Source organism: Arachis hypogaea, chromosome 14 (assembly GCF_003086295.3).
Source record: "Arachis hypogaea cultivar Tifrunner chromosome 14, arahy.Tifrunner.gnm2.J5K5, whole genome shotgun sequence".
Lineage (NCBI taxonomy): Eukaryota > Viridiplantae > Streptophyta > Magnoliopsida > Fabales > Fabaceae > Arachis > Arachis hypogaea.
The window spans coordinates 56,442,685-56,462,192 of record NC_092049.1 but is presented as its reverse complement, the minus strand read 5'-3'; the positions used below and the strand labels follow the sequence as shown (position 1 = coordinate 56,462,192).

At 40.7% G+C, this 19,508-nt stretch overlaps 1 protein-coding gene across 1 annotated transcript; it reads left to right on the top strand.

Moving 5' to 3' along the window:
• The first annotated feature begins 301 nt into the window (after positions 1 to 301).
• On the top strand, positions 302 to 742 carry LOC112742614 (uncharacterized). The gene has a single exon (XM_025791852.1). The coding sequence runs from the start codon at positions 302 to 304 to the stop codon at positions 740 to 742; it is 441 nt and encodes a 146-aa protein (XP_025647637.1).
• Positions 743 to 19,508: the final 18,766 nt, after the last annotated feature.

The following is a 19,508-nucleotide window of genomic DNA, read 5'->3' as shown; positions in this document are numbered from 1 at the left end:
GGACGATGCTAATGTTGTCCTTTCTTTTGTGAGAAATAACATAATTTGTCGCTTTGGGTCACCACGAGCAATTGTGAGTGACTAAAGTTCACATTTTTGCAACAAAAGGATGGAAGGACTAATGAAAAAATACGGCATCATACATAAAGTAGCCACGGCCTATCACCCATAAACAAACGGCCAAGCCGAAGTTTCCAATCAGGAGATCAAACGGGTATTAGAAAAGGTTGTGAAGCCTAATAGAAAAGATTGGAGTGCCAAGCTTACCGACTCACTTTGGGCCTACCGGACGGCGTACAAGATGCCGATTAGCATGAACCTCTTTCGGTTGCTGTATGGCAAAGCTTGCCACTTACCGGTGGAAGTAGAGCATAGTGCATATTGGGCCGTCAAGGAGTGCAATCCAAGTTTGGGTGGGGCCGGAATTGAGAGAAAGCTTCAATTAGTGGAATTAGAGTGTTTGAGGTTGGAAGCCTATGAAAACTCTAGACTTTACAAGGAGAAAATGAAAGCCGTGCATGACAAGAACATAAGAAGAAGAGAATTTAGAGCCGGCGATCTAGTCCTCCTTTACAATTCAAGATTGAGATTGTTGCCCAGAAAAATAAGGTCAAGATGGGAAGGACCCTATCAAGTAGAGAAAGCGGAACCCTATGGGTCTACCATTTGTGCCTTCCCTCAAGTCTGGATATCTTCAAGGTTAATGGGCACCGTCTCAAGTTGTATCATGGTGAGCAAATGAAAAACAACAAGGAGATTGAAGTATTCCTCTTGGAAGATGCACCTCCTGGCAAAGAGCATTGAGCTAGTGAAAGTCCAACTTAAGGACATTAAACAAAAGTGCTAGGTGGAAGACACCCCACCATGGTGAGATCTATCCTTTTGTCCCTTTTGTACATAACTCTTGAACTCTTTATTGATTTGTGATTACTCAGCCATAGCATTGTTTAGATAGATTTGATTTTGACTACCATAGATAGTTATTCATGGTAATTTGCATTGATTTTAAGTAGGTGAATTGATTGTGTGGTAGAGAACACCCCATTTCTAGGTATTGCAGGGAGTTTTGGGTGTTTTTGGTCCCTTTGGCTAGCTACCTACTGAATTTGTGATAAATATGCATTCTTCATGTCTTTAAAAAAAAAGGGATGCACGCCGGAGCGTGCTAAACGCGTCCGCGTTAATGGCCCTCGCAATTCCTGGTTCGAAAATCCAGAGAGTTATGCGAGCATTGAGCCAGCACCATGCCCCGCGCCTAACCTGACTTACGCGTGCGCACACCTGGCGCGTACGCGCCCTTATGCTGCTTCGCGAATCGACGCGCGAGCGCTCATGACGCGCCTGCGTTGATCACCCCACTTGCACTCTTGGTACATTTTTTCCCAGAGTTGCGCCAACACTAAGCCTACACCATGCTGGGGGCACAACCTCCACTGATGGGCAGGCGTACCTGCCGCCTGCGCGTCCATTTGCTTCATGCTACCTCCATGCGTGAGTGCGCTGTGCGCGCGCGCGTCGCTCTTCCTGCAGCCAACTCCTGGTACATGAACCCAAGAGTTGCGCAAGTCCTACGCTAGCATTGTGCCACTAGCACAACCCCGTTCACGCGTGCATGCACCTGGCACGTACGTGTCCTTCATCGTCTATGCCCATCCACGCGTAAGCATGCAGGGCGCACGCGCATCGATCCTACGACGCAGAAACACTGTAGCGTGCCTATTTTCAAATTCTCCACCCCTATTCCCTCATTTTCTATCTTATTTCTCTAGTCTCCTCTTCTTTCCTTCTTCATCCCCTTCCACCGGCGACCACCACCTCCGGCGGTCCTACACTTTCTCTCTCCTCTCTTTCTCCATTTTTCTTCCCCTCTTTTCTCACTACCATTCTCCATTACTCCCCTCTTCTTCTCAAGGTACTCTTACTTTCTCTTTTTCTTTGTTTTGCTTCTTTTTCTCCTTTCTTTAGTTGTTTGTCTTTATTTTCTTCTTCTTAAGTAGCTTCTTTTTCATGCTTACTTGTTTGTTTATCCTTGTCTTTATTTTTTCTATTTTTCATGGGTGCTATGGGTAGAGATTTCTTTTACATTGGTGGGTTAGTTTGTTATATTTGGTTTTCTTGCAAAATATGGTGCTCTATGATGATTGATAATGCTTTGTGGGATGCTACATTGCAACATTTCCTCCATTTGTTCATTATTTGAGGGTTGCACATCAAGTGTTTGATGAAAGGCACATATGTCTTTTTAGTTTCAAATTTGACCTAATTCTTTCCACTTGGTGCCCTTCCTCACTCACTTGCTTATTCCTATGTGCATTGAGCATATTATTCTTCATGTTTCATATTTTCCATGCCCACCCCTTACGACTTGCTTCTTTTTTTTTATGATTGGGTGTATGCTTCTCATGCCTCTTATTTGCATGCTTATACCATTCTTGCATCACATGCTAGTGACTTGTCATTGTTTCCAATGTTGTCTTAGTTACATGTTGCAACTGTCATGCATTTAAGACGCCTATCCTTTTATGGCCTATTTTCTCACTTGCATGACTACCATTTTTGAGTGTTTTCTTGAGTTTAATATCTTTTCCTTTCCCACTTTCATAGGATGGTCATCAAGAAGGATAAGGGAAAAGTGCCAAAGAAACCGGCCACTAAAGCCACTACGGCTAAGCCCCTCCTCAAGAAGCCAAGAAGCATCGTCAATATTGATGCCCTAGAGAAGGATAACCCTCCGAGGGATCCAAACAAGTTCTCCAACCGATACTACGAGCTTGTCTATCCCATGATAATTGAAACGAACTATCACGCGGAGCCTCTTCTAGCCCCTCCGGCTCATGTTGTTCCGTTTGTGATACCCCGCATCGAGCGGAGGCAATGGGGATTTCTCATGAGACAACCAAAGGAGGCCAACCTATCTTGGGTGGTGGAGTTTTACTCCAACTACCACTCAGCCTCTCTTGCATCAGTTTTTATGCGTACAAAGCAAGTTCCCATCACGGAGGAAGTCATTCAAGGAGTGCTTAAAACCAGGCCATTAGCGGATGGTTCAAGGAGTGCTTAAAACCAGGCCATTAGCGGATGGAATTGACGTTTACCAAGAGGTCTTGTTGGCACGTTGCGAATATGGTTTTGATTGGAATGCCATTCTCCGCATCATTGCTATACCCAAATCATTTTGGATTCAAGGGAGAATGAGACCGAGGCCCAAGGACATTGACGCACATTTCCTCACTCAAGAAGCTGGGGCATGGGCCCAAATCTTAGCCCACTATGTGCTTCCAAGCACCCATGGGTCATCCATCACCGCTGAGCTAGCCTTATTGGTTTGGTGCGTACTTAGCGAGAAGCTGGTCAACATCCCATCTATCATCCGGTAAGCCATGGGGCGTATTCATGCTAAGGGTAACCTACCCTTCCCTGCCTTGGTTACCGAGTTAGTTGTGGCCACCGGTGTTTCTCATGAGACTAGGGATCGGAGGGCCATAATCCCAGTTGATGGTAATGTTGTTCCAACCGAGAAATATCTCAAGCCATCAACGGACACCGGGAACTTTGACATGACCATTCCCGCAGGTGTCTCCACTACTTCATCTGCACCACCAAGATCATCCCACTAATGCATTGAAGATTTCCACAAGAAGATGGATCAATGCCGGTATGCTTATGTGAAGAAGCTTCTAAGTGTTGTCATCCCACCTATGGAGGAACCGAATATCCCCACATCTATTGTGACCTCAAGTGAAGATGGCGATGATGAGGGAGATGATGGACATTCTGAAGCCGATCACCCATTGCGCATCACTCAAAGCACGGAGGATCGTGCTAAGTTTTAAGTGTATGGAGGTCAGTCGACCGATCTCCATAGGTAACACCCAAATAAACTTTGAATTTCTTTTATTAGTTAGGATAGATTGCATGATTAGGTTTTTCACTTTTTGACACCATTTGCATGATAGTTATCTCTTGTTAAGTCTACTTGGTTAGAGTAATGACTTCTTTCCTAAGAAACTAGAAATTTAGGGCAACCCTACCAATTTTGAAAATTTTTTATGCTAAGCTCATTTGAAGAATGTATTGGAACATTGATTTTGAGCCTTATTGCGTGGCTACATCTTCTAGCCACTTATCTTCCTTCTTGTGTGCATTGTTCTCTCTATGATTGTGATCCTTAAATTGTTTGACTCTATATGTCTGTTGTTGTATGTATGAATGCATGTATATGATTGAGGCCATCATTTCACTTAGCTACTCACCCAAATTGCCTTACCTTATAACAACCTTTGTAACCAACTTTGAGCCTACGCTTAACCCACTTATTCTTAATTTTAGCACATTACAAGCCAAAAGCAAAAAACCATGAATGTCCCTATTTGAATCTTTGATTAGCTTAGGCTAGTGTGTATGTATCATTCAAGTGTGGGGAAATAGGGGGGACATTGGTTGAGGTAAGAGCATGTTGTTGTTTTCATTAAAAATATTAGAAAGTGGATACATACTCATGTGTTGACCAAACATGTAGACCATATGCGTTGATAAGAAAAAAAAACAAAAGAAGAGATAAAATAAAAAGAAAAGAAAAAGGAATAATGAAAAAGAAACAAACAAAGTAGAAAGAAAAGAAAAAAGGGAAAAGAAAGAAAAGGAAAAGGGGACAAAGTGCTCTAAAGTAAGGCTCGAAGACAAATCAATGCATATGTGTAGTGATCAAAAGTGAATAATGGGTAGTTAGGCTAGTGCATAATTGTATAGGATGTTATATAGGTTAGGTGGGAAGCTTAGGTTAATCAAAGGATTCAATTTTTAGTCTACTTAGCCAAATATATAACCCTATCTTGACCCTAACCCCATTACAACCTAAGGAAAGACCTCATGATATATGTATGCATGCATATAATAATTGTTGATTGTTAGAGGAAGAACAAATTTTGGAAAGCATGAAATAGAAGAGAATTGAGTGATTAACCCTATACACCGAGCGAATAGAATGCAAACACTTCCAGTGAAGGTTCGAAGCCCAAATCTTTGTTCTTGGCTTTCACGAGCATTCTTCACACAAGCTGTGCGCATTTCGCTTTGATGATTAAAATTGGTAGAGTTCATGCATTGCCTATCATCTTGCCCTATGTGCTTATATATATGTTCTAGGATGATTGAGTTGCTTTTGACCAAGTAGATAGTAGCATCCATCTTAGTTGCATTCATGTGAGTAGATTGCATCTCATGAATCTCATTCTGTTGTGATTCTTTGGTCTTTTGCTTTCCTTTAGCATGAGGACATGCTATAGTTTAAGTGTGCAGAGGTTGATAAACCCCGTTTTTAGGGTTTATCTTATATAGATTTTGAGGGTTTTATCAATGATCTTTCAAATTTATTCATATAAAAATGCATGATTTTGTGTTCCTTTCCCAATTGTGCCTCATGGATGAAAACATGCCTCCTTTGCATTAAATTAGATATAATTTAATCCTCCTCTATTACCATTCGATGCCGTGATCCGTGTGTTAAGTGATTTCAGAGCTTATAGGGCAAGGATGGCTTCGAGGAGAGGATGGAAGCATGCATAAAGGGAAAGAGCACGAAAATTGGAGCTTTGGAATTTTGAGCAGTGACACACACACACACATGGCGCGTATGCGTGGATGCGCGCCACCAAGATCAGCGCAAAGGAGCCAAAGCCAGGAGCCGACGCATTTAGTGACTGAGCCAGAACCTCATGGACGCGCCCGTGTGCTTCACGCTTGCGCGTGGATCGCAAAAGCCCCAGGGACGCGTTTGCGTGCTGTGCGCGTACGCATCGATGCCCGCACGTGATTTTAAAGAGAAAACGTGACCAGTGATTTCAGGGCAGTTACAGACCCTGTTTGGGGCAGAGTTCTGGCAGGAAGAACATAAGAAAACCATAGATTGAAGGGCTTGGGATCCATTCACCCATTCTTACACATTTTCTAGATATTTTCCTAGTTAGTTACATTTTGTAGAGAGAGAAACTCCAACTTCTCTCTATTGCAATTCTCCTTTGATTTTCTTTGGTGAGATCAATTGCTAATTCACTTTTACTTTGATACAAGTTGTAGATCTACTCTTCTCCTATTCTCAATTTGTGTTCTTTTGATTCATTCGCTTTGGATCTAGATTTGACTTTGTTACTTTGATTTGGATTAATGAATTGAGGTATTTCATGTCCATTGCTTGCAATTGTTCAATTGTTGATGATTGTGTGATTTAGATATCTTGAATTCAACTCTTTTATTTAATTCCATAATGTCTCCTATGAATGCTCACCAAATGTTTGATAAAATGATAACCCCAGCTATGAAGTAGAATTCTCTTACTTGGCTTAGGGGTTGAGTTATTGGAGACACTTGAGTAGTGGATATCAATTATTGATTGGGAATTGAGAATTGCTAATTGACTTGGAGGGCACTAAAGCTAGACTTTCCAAGGGTTAGACTAGGACTTGTGACTCAAGTTAGTTACTTTCACTTGACTTTCCTCCATGATTAGAGGTTAACTAAGTGAAGCAATGATTAGTTGTTATCACAATTGAAGGAAGCTATAATGATGGAACTTCCAATACTCACCCTTAGCCAAGGCTTTTTATCTTGATTGATTGTTGTTTACTTTGTTCGCTTGAATTCTTACACCAAACTCCCAAATCCACAAAAGACTTCCTAATCAATAATGTGCATTCTACGACAATTCCTAGGGAGGACGACTCGGGACTAATACGCTTGGTTATAGATTTTAGAATTGTTTAATGCGAGATTTGCGTGTCGGTTAGACTATACTCACGATTGGATTCATTTCTAATTTCTATACCAGCATAAAAATATCGTTCATCAGAGCCTCTCGACCTACCTCTAAAAATGACAACATATGCATGGAATGAGAACCGGGGGTTGTCAGCATGATAATGGTGCCAACATACAAAATATATAAGGTCCCAGAAAAGCTAGAAGCGATCCTAGAACTCTGACATTCAGATTTAAACACAGGTGTAACTACCCTCTAAAACACAGGTGTAACTACCCTCGTCACTCCTCCGCCGGACAAGGGGCATCTCAGTTACACAAACAAACAATGCAGACAAAGAAAACACAGATAGATTTCAGTTACAACAAATAGAACATATAACAGTTAAGCATAATTGATCAATTAGGCAATCCCAAATAATGAAAATTCAAACAAAACAGACAATTGCATATGATTTATACCTGCCCTAAGGCTGACGAGTCTCATCTATCGGTTATATAGCTAAACTCGACATGTCCGGTAGCTAACCCTAGACAATCCTTCCGTGTGCGCATTGATAAACCCCGATTTCGTGATTTATCTTGTGCTTATTTTGGGGGGATTTTGTCACCTTTTCTCGCATTTATTCAATGAAACAGCATGGTTTTATAATTCTCCCTTGAATTTTGCTTAAGTGTAAAAACATGCTTTTTAGGCTCTAAATTGGTGATTTTAATTCACTTTAATTCCATTCGATGTCTTGTGCGTTTGATGAGTGATTTCCGGTCCATAAGGCAAGTATTGGATGGAAGAAATGAGGAGAAAAGCATACAAAAGGGGGAATGCATGAAGAAACAAAGATTGAGAAAGCACCAAAGGACGCGCACGCGCACCAGACACGCACGCGCAAAAGTGGTTTTGCCTATGGACGCGCACGCGTACATGCCGCGTCCGCGCGGGTTGAGAATTTTCCGGTCGACGCGCACACGCACATGACGCACACGCGCCGATACTCTCACGTGGCCCACTTGAAGGCAATTCGCTGGGGGCAATTTCTGAGCTACCCAGGCCCAATTCCAACTTGTTTTTGAGTGTATTTCATGCAAAATTGAAGTCCAAGCAAGAGGGGAGCAATTAGTTTAGCCAACATGAGCCTTTAGTTAGTTTTCTAGAGAGAGAAGCTCCCTCTTCTCTCTAGAATTAGGTTAGGATTAGGTTAGATTATTTTAATTTCATGTTTAATTACTTGATCTCATCTTGTTTCTTCTATAATTTCTCCTTTCTACATCTTGATTCTCTTAGTTTTTATGTTAATTTCCCATTTTGCTCTCTTTTGTGATGATGACTCATGTTGGATTTGTTTACATTTAATGCAATTTTGATGTTGATGTTTCTTTAATTGATGAATTGAGTTGTGATCTCACTTTTCTTGCAATTGATAGTGGTAGAATTTAACATCTTGCAATTTATGATGTTGATTTTCATTGCATTCTAAGTGTTTGATGAAATGCTCTCTTTAGTTCTTGAGTAGTTTTATCAATTCTTGGCCTAAGCCAAGGGACTTGAATGGTCTTGAGTTTTTGGATATAATGAATTTGGTAATTTGAGAACCCTGTGTGATCAATTTGAAGCCCATTGACGCTAACCCACTACTAAGACAATTGGTAGGAAGGTTAGGACTTATGGGTGGATGTGATCAAGCCTGTTTGACATACTTCAAGTCTAGGAGTAAATGTTACGTACTTAAGGCTTCGAGAAGTAAACTTAATGGGTTGGCCTCCCATAATTGTCAATAATTGGTTTGTTAACTAGGATGGTGATCTCAAGTACCCAAGTCTTAGCCAAGAGTTCTTTATTTTGCTTTCTTTACTTACTCACTCAGTCTACTTCCTTGCCATCTTATAAACAAAACCCCTTTTTTATCCGATCATAGCCAATACACATGTACTCCATTGTTTCCTAGGGAGACGACCCGGAGTCCAAATACTCCGGTAAATTTTTATTGGGGTTTGTTACTTGTGACAACCTAAATTTTTGAATGAAAGGACTATTGGTTGGTTTAGAAACTATACTTAATAACGAGACCTCATTAGATAAATTCTAAACCGCCGAGAGTCACGATCATCAAAATGGCGCCGTTGCCAGGGATCCAATGGTGCTATGTCATTGGCTATTGTATATATTGTGAATAGCTTGAACTTTGGTTTGTTTGCCAATTTTTACTAGTTAGGATTTTATTTTCTTTATTTCTTATTGCTCTTTGTTTTTATTTTCTATTTCATTATGAATTCTCATCCTTTTGGCTATGAGTGTAGTTCAAACTATGTTGTAGAAAATGGAAGCTCCAATGAAGATATGCATCAAGGATTTGGGAATCAGGGATGGGAGAAACCTCAAGCTTATGAACAACCTTCATGGCAACAACCTCCTACGAACTCCTATGAGTATAATTCTGATCCTAATGTATACCAGTCCAATGTGTGTGATGACCCTTTTTGTGGTTGTCAACCACAATCATCATATGCATGTGACCCCATTCCTCAATATAGCCACACGTCATACTCACAAGCCTCACATCACCATTCAAATCTACATGACCATAACTCATACACACCATATCAACCACCATTAGAATCACATATAGAACAACCACCATCCCAATACCAATATTCCCAAGAACCACAAATTCCACATACACCACCTCAAGAACTCCACCAATATGAACCACCTTCCGATTACAACAATCTTCCCCTAACTGATGAATTCTCTCTTCCAACACCACCTCCCGATGAAGCCTTCATATTAGAACTGAGAGACCTTGAATCTCGCATCTTAAGGCGGCAAGAGGATGATGAAACTAAGTTTAAGGAGCTAAGAGCAAAGATAGCTAGCATGGTAGAAGCCGTGAATCACCTAACGTCCCACCTGAGTTTATGCACCTTAAGTACCCCCATTGTTGAATGTGGAGAAACAGTCAAGGAGCTTAGTGAGGATATGAACTTGAAGCTCCATGGTGAGAAAGAAGAATTGAAGCAAAAAGGACAACAAGAGGAGAAGAAAGAGATTAGCGAACAAAAGGAAGTAGTGGGTGGATGTTTAGGATACGTTGAGCACATAAAGGAATCGAAAATTGAAGAATCCTTTTCCAAGGAGTTTGGAAGAGATATTAAAGAGAAGAGCAATGTTGCAGAAGTAAACAGAGAGTTGAAGGAAATTGATCAAGAAGTGGATTCACTAGTGATTTTCTGCCCATGTTGATCAATTCCCTTGATGATCTTGTTGAACCCTTCCCCAGTGGACTAGAAAGAAAGGTTGAGGAAGACTTGAAACCTCCAAGACCTACTGAGGGTGAAGAACTGGGAGAAGTATTCTGAGTAACAAACGCTCCTATCTATGATGATTCCGAATCAATATATGATCCTTTTGAGTTTGAAGAGTCCTTCCCCAAAATGCATAGACTTGATGATGAGGTAGATTTCACTATACCTCCCATCTACGATGAGAGTGATGGGGAAGAAATAGAAGAAATTGGTGAAGAAGAATGTGAACTTGAGGAAGCTTGGCATGAGGAGGAACTTGAAGAACCTCGCCAAGTGGTGGAAACCTCTAGAAGAGGATGGAGGGGAGTAGAGCATGCTTTATCAAGATCTTTGGGAACTCCTCCACCTATTTCGTCATCCAATCCTCCGCTTGAGTGGGTAAAACTTCTAACTCTCAGCTTTATTATCCACTTGAGTATGGTTTGCTTGAAACGGATGGCCAACTTAGGGCGCTTTGTGGAATTAAGCGAAATAGGAGGATGTTTAGTGGTTGGCGTTCTAAATCTAGGTTCATTATGATGGGAAGCTCAAAATTGGAGAGCATGGATTGGTGTAATACTCAATTAAATGGGTCTAGGAGAGTAGTTTGGTGCTTCCATGATAGTCAATCTCGGGAGCTCACGTCTTGGAGAGGACCTCACCAAAGCTTAATGAAGAAGGTTGGAACTTCTAACAACCAATTGAAGGACAAGCACTCTTGGAGGTTCAAGGATGGATACAAGCATAAGCCACCTTGACAAGAAGCCTCCCAATGTCCAACTTAAGGACTTAAACTAAAAGTGCTTGGTGGGAGACACCTCACCATGGTAAACTCTTTCCATTCTCTTGTAGATATAATGAATGAATGAATTGGGTTCCATTGTATATAGTTTCTTTACTTCTTGGTATATTTTCATTTGCTTGCTAAGGTGTTTATGCATTCTATGCTTTAATAAGGGATGAATCTTTGAATTGAGTTTTTGCTTGAATTGCAAGTTTTCTCAAGTTATTTGAAAAATCCCCTATGTTTCAAAATGTGCTTAATCTTGAATCTTAGCTAGTTTAGAGTTTCAGAGAAGGATGAGAAGGTTATGAGCTCTTTTTGATGCTCATTAAAAAAAAAAAGAGAAAAAGAAAGAGAGAGAGCACGCGCAAGCGCATAGACGTGCACGTGTGGATCACGCGGACGCATGACCTAGAAAATATGCAATCCACGTGTACGCGTGGACGACGCGTACGCGTGACTTTGCAGCGGTCAGTACGTATCAGAAATCGCAGGGCACAATTTCTGGGCAGTTTCTGACCCAGTTTTCGGCCAAGAAAACACAGATTATAGGCTATAAGGTGGGGGAATCCATTTATTCAAAAATACAACATTCATAATTCACAATTTTAAGTTTTAGATGTAGTTTTAGAGAGAGAGAGGCTCTCTCCTCTCTCTTAGGTTTTAGGATTAGGATTTCTCTTAGTTTTAGGATTACTTCTTCTCAAGTTCCAGGTTCAATATTCCTTTAATTTATGTTTCTCTTCTACTTTTATTTATTCTAATGCTTTGGTTTCTCTATTTCACTTGGTAATTACTTAGCCAAATTGGCTTATGAACTCTTCATGTTAGATTTGAATATTCTATTTAATGAAATTTGAGGTATTTCAGATTTATGATTGCTTTTCTCCTATTTATATTATTGATGCTTCCAATTTAATTTAGATTTTTTCCCCTTTTGCTTTGGTTGAGTAATTGGTGACACTTGAGTTATCAAACTCAACTGTTGATTGAAAATTGGAATTCACTGATTGATTTGGATCGTTCTAAAGCTAGTCTTTCCACAGGAGTTGACTAGGACTTCAGGATCAAATTGATTGGTCCACTTGACTTTTCTTTATTTAGTAAGGGTTAACTAAGTGAGAGCGATAAACAATTCTCATCACGCCTGATAAGGATAACTAGGATGGGATTTCCAGTTCTCATACCTTGGCAAGAGTCTTTATAATTATTAATTTATTTTTCTTGCCATTTAAATCACTTGTTTCTTATTTCAAAAAACCCAAAAATATACCTTTTTCCATAACCAATAATAAACACACTTCCCTGCGATTCCTTGAGAGACGACCCGAGTTTTCAATACTTCGGTTATCAATTTTATTGGGTTTGCTTAAGTGACAACCAAAACTTTTGTACGAAAGGATTCTTTGCTGGTTTAGAACTATACTTACAACACGATTATTTTTGTGAAATTCTTTACTGGCAAGAATCCGCTCGTCAAAATGTCGCCGTTGCCGGGGAATTACAAACGTGTGCCTTATTATTGGTTACTGTAAATATTTTTATTTTGCTTGTTTATTTGTTTTTATTTTTGTTTTTAATTTTTATTAGTTACTATGAGTTCTCACCCCCGTCGCTTTGAGTTTGGTTCTAATGTTGTTGAAAGGAATGGAAGCTATAACAGGAACATACATCAAGGTCGAAACAATCAAAGATGGAAGGAGCCACGAGCATCTGATCAACCCTTTCAGCAACAACACCTTCCAAGGTACCATGGACAACGACCATCTTACAATGCATGCTAAGACAATAGTCATGGTGGACCTTTTCGTGACAACCAACCTCCACCAATTTACTATGGTCAAGAGCCATTCTGAGGTGTGTACCAAGATGATAGACATGGTGGACCTCCTTGTAGTTACCAATAAGCTCCATCATATGCCAATGAACCACCTCCTCAACATAGCTTTGAACCACCATACTCACGAGCCACCTATAACCATTCACCTCCATATGACCCAAAACCTTATCCACCCCAATTCCAATCCAATTACCCCCAAGAACCACCACTCCTATATGCACCATGTCCATATCCATCGACCCAAGAATCGCAGGCTCGCCTCAAGGAAACAGTAGATCAATTTCATACAACCCTTCATCAACTGAAGCAAGCGATAAATCAATTACCTTCCAAACATTCGGACACTCAAGGAACTCCCATGGCTTCATGTGGAGAATCTAATAAAGAACGTAGCACGAAGGAGACACTAGAAACTCTGGTGGACAGTAAGGAGCATGACTTTGTACTGGAATAAGTGGAGGAAGCCGGAATTATTGAAGAGGAAGAAGTGGTCGAAGACTTAGGAGATGCAGAACGTCCATGGGAAAGCCCAGTCATAGAGCCCCCTTCTAAGGAGTTTGAATTTGATGTTGAGGAGGGTGTACAATTTCCAAGGCATATCATGGTTGAAGATTTTGAAGGGGATGATCAAGAGATGGATTCAATCATTAATGAATTCTTATCTACATTTGAACCCTCTCCCATTGGACTTGACATGGAGATTAAAGAAGAAGAAGCACAACCTCCCATGCCCTTGGTGAACAATGAAGAAGAGATCGAATTGGAAGAAAGCTACCAAGAGGAAGAGGTTGAAATTGAAGAAGCTTGCAAAGAGGTGGAAGTTGTCAAGGAAGAGCTCAAGGGAATGGAGCTGGAAATTACCTTGCCAAAGTTGTTGGAGACCTCTCCCCCAAAGCTATCACCGTCCATTCCTTCATTTAAGTGGGTAAATCTTTCATCTCTAAGCTTAATTAGCCCACTTGAATATGCTTTGCTTGAGACGGATGGGCAACTTAGAGCTCTTTGTGGCTATAAGAGTAAGAGGGAGATGGTTAGTGGTAAGAGTTATCATGCAAGGTTCAATATGGTTGCATGCTCCAAATTGAAGTATAAGGGTTGGTATAATTCTCAATTGAATGGGTCTAGAAAATTGTTTGGATGTCTTTGAAAGAATTCTGACTGTTCACCACCCAAGTGGAAAAATGATGATCAACAAGAAGACAGGTGCAAAATCAAGGTTTGGGACCCCAGAATTCATTCTGGCAATCAACACTCTTGGGGCCTTGTCACTTACTTTAACTTGCTTGAAGGATTTATGCAACTAGTGTGGGAACCCAGAGGATATTGGAATTGCAAACATTGGTGGGGATTCCTGCATGAGTTCAAGCACAAGCCACCATGACAAAGAGCTCACCGAATGTCCAACTTAAGGACTATAACTAAAAGTGCTAGGTGGGAGACAACCCACCATGGTATAATCGTTCCTTTTTATTTTTAATCTTATTTTATTTTATTTTTACTAGTGTTCATTCATAATTTCTGCATATTCACCTGCATTCTGCATTTGCATCTGCATACACATAAAAAAAAAGCGCGCATCCCATGCGTGCGTGTGGCGTCACATGCGACGCTAAACCTTACAGAGAGTTGTGCGGGAGCGTGGCTGGAGGCGTGCCTCAGGCACAAACACGCCCACGCGAACGCGTCCTTGACGCGTCTGCGTCAATTGCAAAAGCAGCCTTCCACGCGTACGCATCACCCACGCGTACGCGTGACCCTACAAATCGGCGTAAAGAGGTGTCTGGCCGAAAGTTGTGCTGGCCTGGTGCGGGCACTATGCCTGGTGTGGGAAATAAACCCTACGTGAGTAAGGATCGATCCCATGGAGATTGTCGGCTTGAAGCAAGCTATGGTCATCCTTGTAAATCTCAGTCAGGTGGATTCAAATGGTTATGAGCTTTTGATAATTAAAAGATAAATAAAACATAAAATAAAAGTTACTTATGTAATTCACTGTTGGGAATTTCAGATAAGCATTTGGAGATGCTTTGTTGCTTCTGAACCTCTGCTTTCCTATTGCCTTCTTCCAACCATGCGTTACTTCCTTCCATGGCAAGCTATAGGATCCTCTCAGTGAAAATGGTCCTCTACGGTTTCTGCACGGCTAATCAACTGTCGGATTTTTCGTCTCGGATGAAAAATACCAGGTACAGCTACGACATGGCTAATCATCTGTCGGTTCCCACTATCGTCGGAATAGGATCCATTGATCCTTTTGCACACTGTCACTTGCGCCCAACATTCGCAGGTTTGAAGCTCTTTACAGTCATCCCTTCCCAGATCCTACTCAGAATACCACAGACAAGGTTTAGACTTTCCGGATCCCAGGAATGCTGCTAATTATTCTAGCCTATACCACGAAGATACTAATCTCATGGACTCGGTCCGTGTATCAGATACCCAAGAGAATATACTCCGACTGTCGTCCAATGACTACGTTGAACATCATGTAGACCGCTTGTGGTTGTCAGGCACGCGGATCTTGGCTAAGCGAGTAACGAAGATAGTGGGTGATTATCACGGGTCACCCCTTCATTCTGACTTAACTGAATTAAGTACAAGAGTATATCTTGGAGAAGAAGTAGGCATGAATTGAAAGAAAAACAATAGAAACTCCGCCATAATCTCTGGGGTGTAGAAACTCCGCCATAGAAAATACATAAGTGAAAATGGTCTTAATTCATGAAAAACAGCAGAGCTCTACACCTTAATCTCTGGGGTGTAGAAACTCCGCCATAGAAAATACATAAGTGAAAATGGTCTAGGCATGGCTGTGAGGCCAGCCTCCAAACGTGAACAATGATAAAAGTTACATCTGATTCCAAAAGATGGTCAAAAGACGTAAAATAAATCTCTAAAAGTAGTTTTTATACTAAACTAGTAACTAGGGTTTATAGAAAGTGAGTAACTAAGTGCAGATAGTGCAGAAATCCACTTTTGGGGCCCACTTGGTGTGTGCTTGGGCTGAGAATTGAAGCTTTTTCGTGCATAGGCTGTTCCTGGAGTTAAACGCCAGCTTGGGTGCCAATTTAGGCATTTAACTCCAATTCTGGAGCCAGTTTGGGTGTTTTACGCCAGAAAGTTTTACGCTGGCTTTGGACGCCAGTTTGGGCCATCAAATCTCAGACAAAGTATGGACTATTATATATTGCTGGAAATCCCAAGATGTCTACCTTTCAACACAGTTAAGAGCGTGCCAATTGGGCTTCTGTACCTCCAGAAAATCCACTTCGAGGGTAGGAGGGTCAGAATCCAACAACATCTGCAGTCCTTTTTCAGCCTCTGAATTAGATTTTTGCTCAGGTCCCTCAATTTCAGCCAGAAAATACCTGAAATCACAGAAAAACACAAAAACTCATAGTAAAATCCAGAAATGTGATTTTTGAATAAAAACTAATAAAAATATAATAAAAAGTAACTAAATTATACTAAAAACTATGTAAAAACAATGCCAAAAAGGGTATAAATTATCCGCTCATCACAACACCAAACTTAAATTGTTGCTGGTCCCCAAGCAACTAAAAACAAAATAGGATAAAAAGAAGAGAAAATACAATGAATTCCAAATATCAATGAAGCTCAGTTCCAATTAGATGGGCAGGGCTAGTGGTCTTTTGCTTCTGAATAGTTTGGGCATCTCACTTTATCCTTTGAAGTTCAGAATGATTGGCATCTATAGGAACTCAAAATTCAGATAGTGTTATTGATTCTTCTATTTCAGTATGTTGATTCTTGAACACAGCTACTTTATTAGTCTTGGCCGTGACTCTAAGCATTTTGTTTTTCAGTATTACCACCGGATACATAAATGCGACAGACACATAACTGGGTGAACCTTTTCAGATTGTGACTCAGCTTTGCTAGAGTCCCCTGTTAGAGGTGCCCAGAGCTCTTAAGCACACTCTTTTTGCTTTGAACCATGACTTTAACTGCTTAGTCTCAAGCTTTTCACTTGACACCTTCACGCCACAAGCACATGATTAGGGACAGCTTGGTTTAGCCGCTTAGGCCAAGATTTTATTCCTTTGGGCCCTCCTATCCATTGATGCTCAAAGTCTTGGATCCTTTTTACCCTTGCCTTTTGTTTTAAAGGGCTTTTGGCTTTTTCTGCTTGCTTTTTCTTTTTCTTTCTTTCTTTTTTCTGCAAGCTTTTCACTACTTTTTCTTGCTTCAAAAATCAATTATATGATTTTTCATATTATCAATAACATTCCTCCTTTTTCATTATTCTTTCAAGAGCCAACAATTTTAACATTCATAAACAACAATATAAAAAAATGCACTGTTCAAGTATTCATTCAAAAAACAAAAAGTATTGCCACCACATCAAAATAATTAGATTATTTTCAAGATGTAATTCGAAATTCATGTACTTTTTTTTCTTTTTCAGAAAATATTTTTTTTTCATTTAAGAAAGGTGAAGGATTCATAGGACATTCATAGCTTTAAAACATAGATACTAGACATTAATGATCATGTAATAAAGACACAAACATAGATAAAACATAAAGCATAAAAATCAAAAAACAGGAAAATAAGAACAAGGAAATTAAAGAACGGGTCCACCTTAGTGATGGCGGCTAGTTCTTCCTCTTGAAGATCTTATGGAGTGCTTGAGTTCCTCAATGTCTCTTCCTTGCCTTTGTTGCTCCTCTCTCATGGCTCTTTGGTCCCCTCTAATTTCATGGAGGATGATGGAATGCTCCTGGTGCTCCATCCTTAATTGCCCGATGTTGGAACTCAATTCTCCTAAATAGATGTTGATTTGCTCCCAATAATTGTGTGGACGAAAGTGCATCCCTTGAGGCATCTCAGGGATTTCATGATGAGGAACTTCCTCATGCTCTTGTTGAGGTCCATGAGTGGGCTCTCTTGTTTGCTCCATCCTTTTCTTAGTGATGGGCTTGTCCTCTTCAATGAGGATGTCTTCCTCTATGACAACTACAGCTGAATTGCATAGGTGACAGATGAGATGAGGGAAGGCTAATCTTGCCAAAGTGGAGGGCTTGTCAGCCACCTTGTATAGTTCTAGAGATATGATCTCATGAACTTCTACTTCATCTCCATTCATGATACTGTGAATCATGATAGCCCGGTCTATTGTAACATCAGACCGGATGCTAGTAGGAATGATAGAGTGTTGGATGAACTCCAACCATCCTCTAGCCACGGGCTTAGGGTCAAGCCTTCTTAATTGAACTGACTTTCCTCTTGAGTTTCTTTTCCATTGAGCTCCTTCCACACAGATGTCCATGAGGACTTGGTCCAACCTTTGATCAAAGTTGACCCTTCTAGTGAAAGGGTGAGGATCTCCTTGCATCATTGGCAAGTTAAATGCTAAGCTCACATTTTTCGGACTGAAATCCAAGTAATTCCCCCGAACCATTGTGAGCCAATTCTTTGGGTTTGGGTTGATACTTTGGTCATAGTTCCTAGTGATCCATGCATTAGCATAGAACTCTTGAACCATTAAGATTCCGACTTGTTGGATTGGGTTGGTAAGAGTTTTCCAACCTCTTCTTTGAATCTCATGTCGGATCTCTGGATATTCACTCTTTTTGAGCTTGAAGGGGACCTCGGGGATCACCTTTTTCATGGCCACAACTTCATAGAAGTGGTCTTGATGGACCTTTGAGATGAATCTCTCCATCTTCCATGACTCGGAGGTGGAAGCAATTGCCTCCCCTTTCCTCTTTCTAGAGGTTTCTTTGGCCTTAGGTGCCATTAATGGTTATGAAAAAACAAAAAAGAGCAGAGCTTTTTCCATACCAAACTTAGAAGTTTTGCTCGTCCTCGAGCAAAAGAAGAAAGAAATGAGTAAAAGAAGAAGAAATGGAGGAGATGGAGGGTAGTGTTGGTTTCGGCATAGGGGGAAAATAATTGTTTGTGATGTGTGAAAGTGAAGGTAGTGAGGAGGGGTATTTATAGGGTAGGGGAGAGAGGGAATTCGGTCATGATAGGGTGGGTTTGTGAGGGAAATAGTTTGAATTTGAATGGTAATGTAGGTGGGATTTTATGATGGATGGATGTGAGTGGTGAAGAGATTATGGAGAAGAGGGTTAGATTTCATAGGTGAAGGGTATTTGGGGAAGAGTTATTGATAGGATTGGTCATGGGTATTTGGAGAAGAGTGTTATGGAAAGGTGTGAAGAAGAGAGAAGAAGAAGTGGGGTAGGTGGGGATCTCGTGGGGTCCACAGATCCTAAGGTGTCAAGGAATTCTGCTCTCTACACCATTCTGGCATTTAAACGCCCACTGTGTGCCAATCCTAGCGTTTAACACCAGCTCTGCTACCTTTCCTGGCGTTAAACGCCAGTCTGCTGCCCCTTTCTGGCGTTTAACGCCAGCCAGATGCCAGATACCCTTTTCTGATGTTAAACGCCCAGAGTGCTGCCCATTCAGGTATTTAACACCTAGAATGCTGCCAAGCTGGGCATTAAACGCCCATTCTGCTATCCTTACTGGCGTTTAAATGCCAGTAAGCCTGTCCTCCAAGGTGTGCTATTTTTGATGCTATTTTTTATTCTGTTTTTGTTTTTTCAGTTGTTTTTGTGACTTCACATGATCATCAACCTAAAGAAAATATAAAAGAACAATGGAAAACAAATAAATATAATTAAATAACATTGGATTGCCTTGCAATAAGCGCTTTTTTAATGTGAATAGCTTGACATTGAGCTCTTAGAGAGCTTTACAGAGACTCATAGCTCTTACTGTGGGGGCTCTGTTTGACTCTGAATTGAGATAAGCTTTTCATGCTTCCTCTCCATGGTTATAGAAGAAGATCCTTGAGCCTAAAACATAAGGTGGTCC

What these genes read in the sequence shown, in the direction of transcription:
- LOC112742614 (XM_025791852.1), top strand. Translation starts at nt 302, where the DNA reads ATGCCGATTAGCATGAACCTCTTTCGGTTGCTGTATGGCAAAGCTTGC.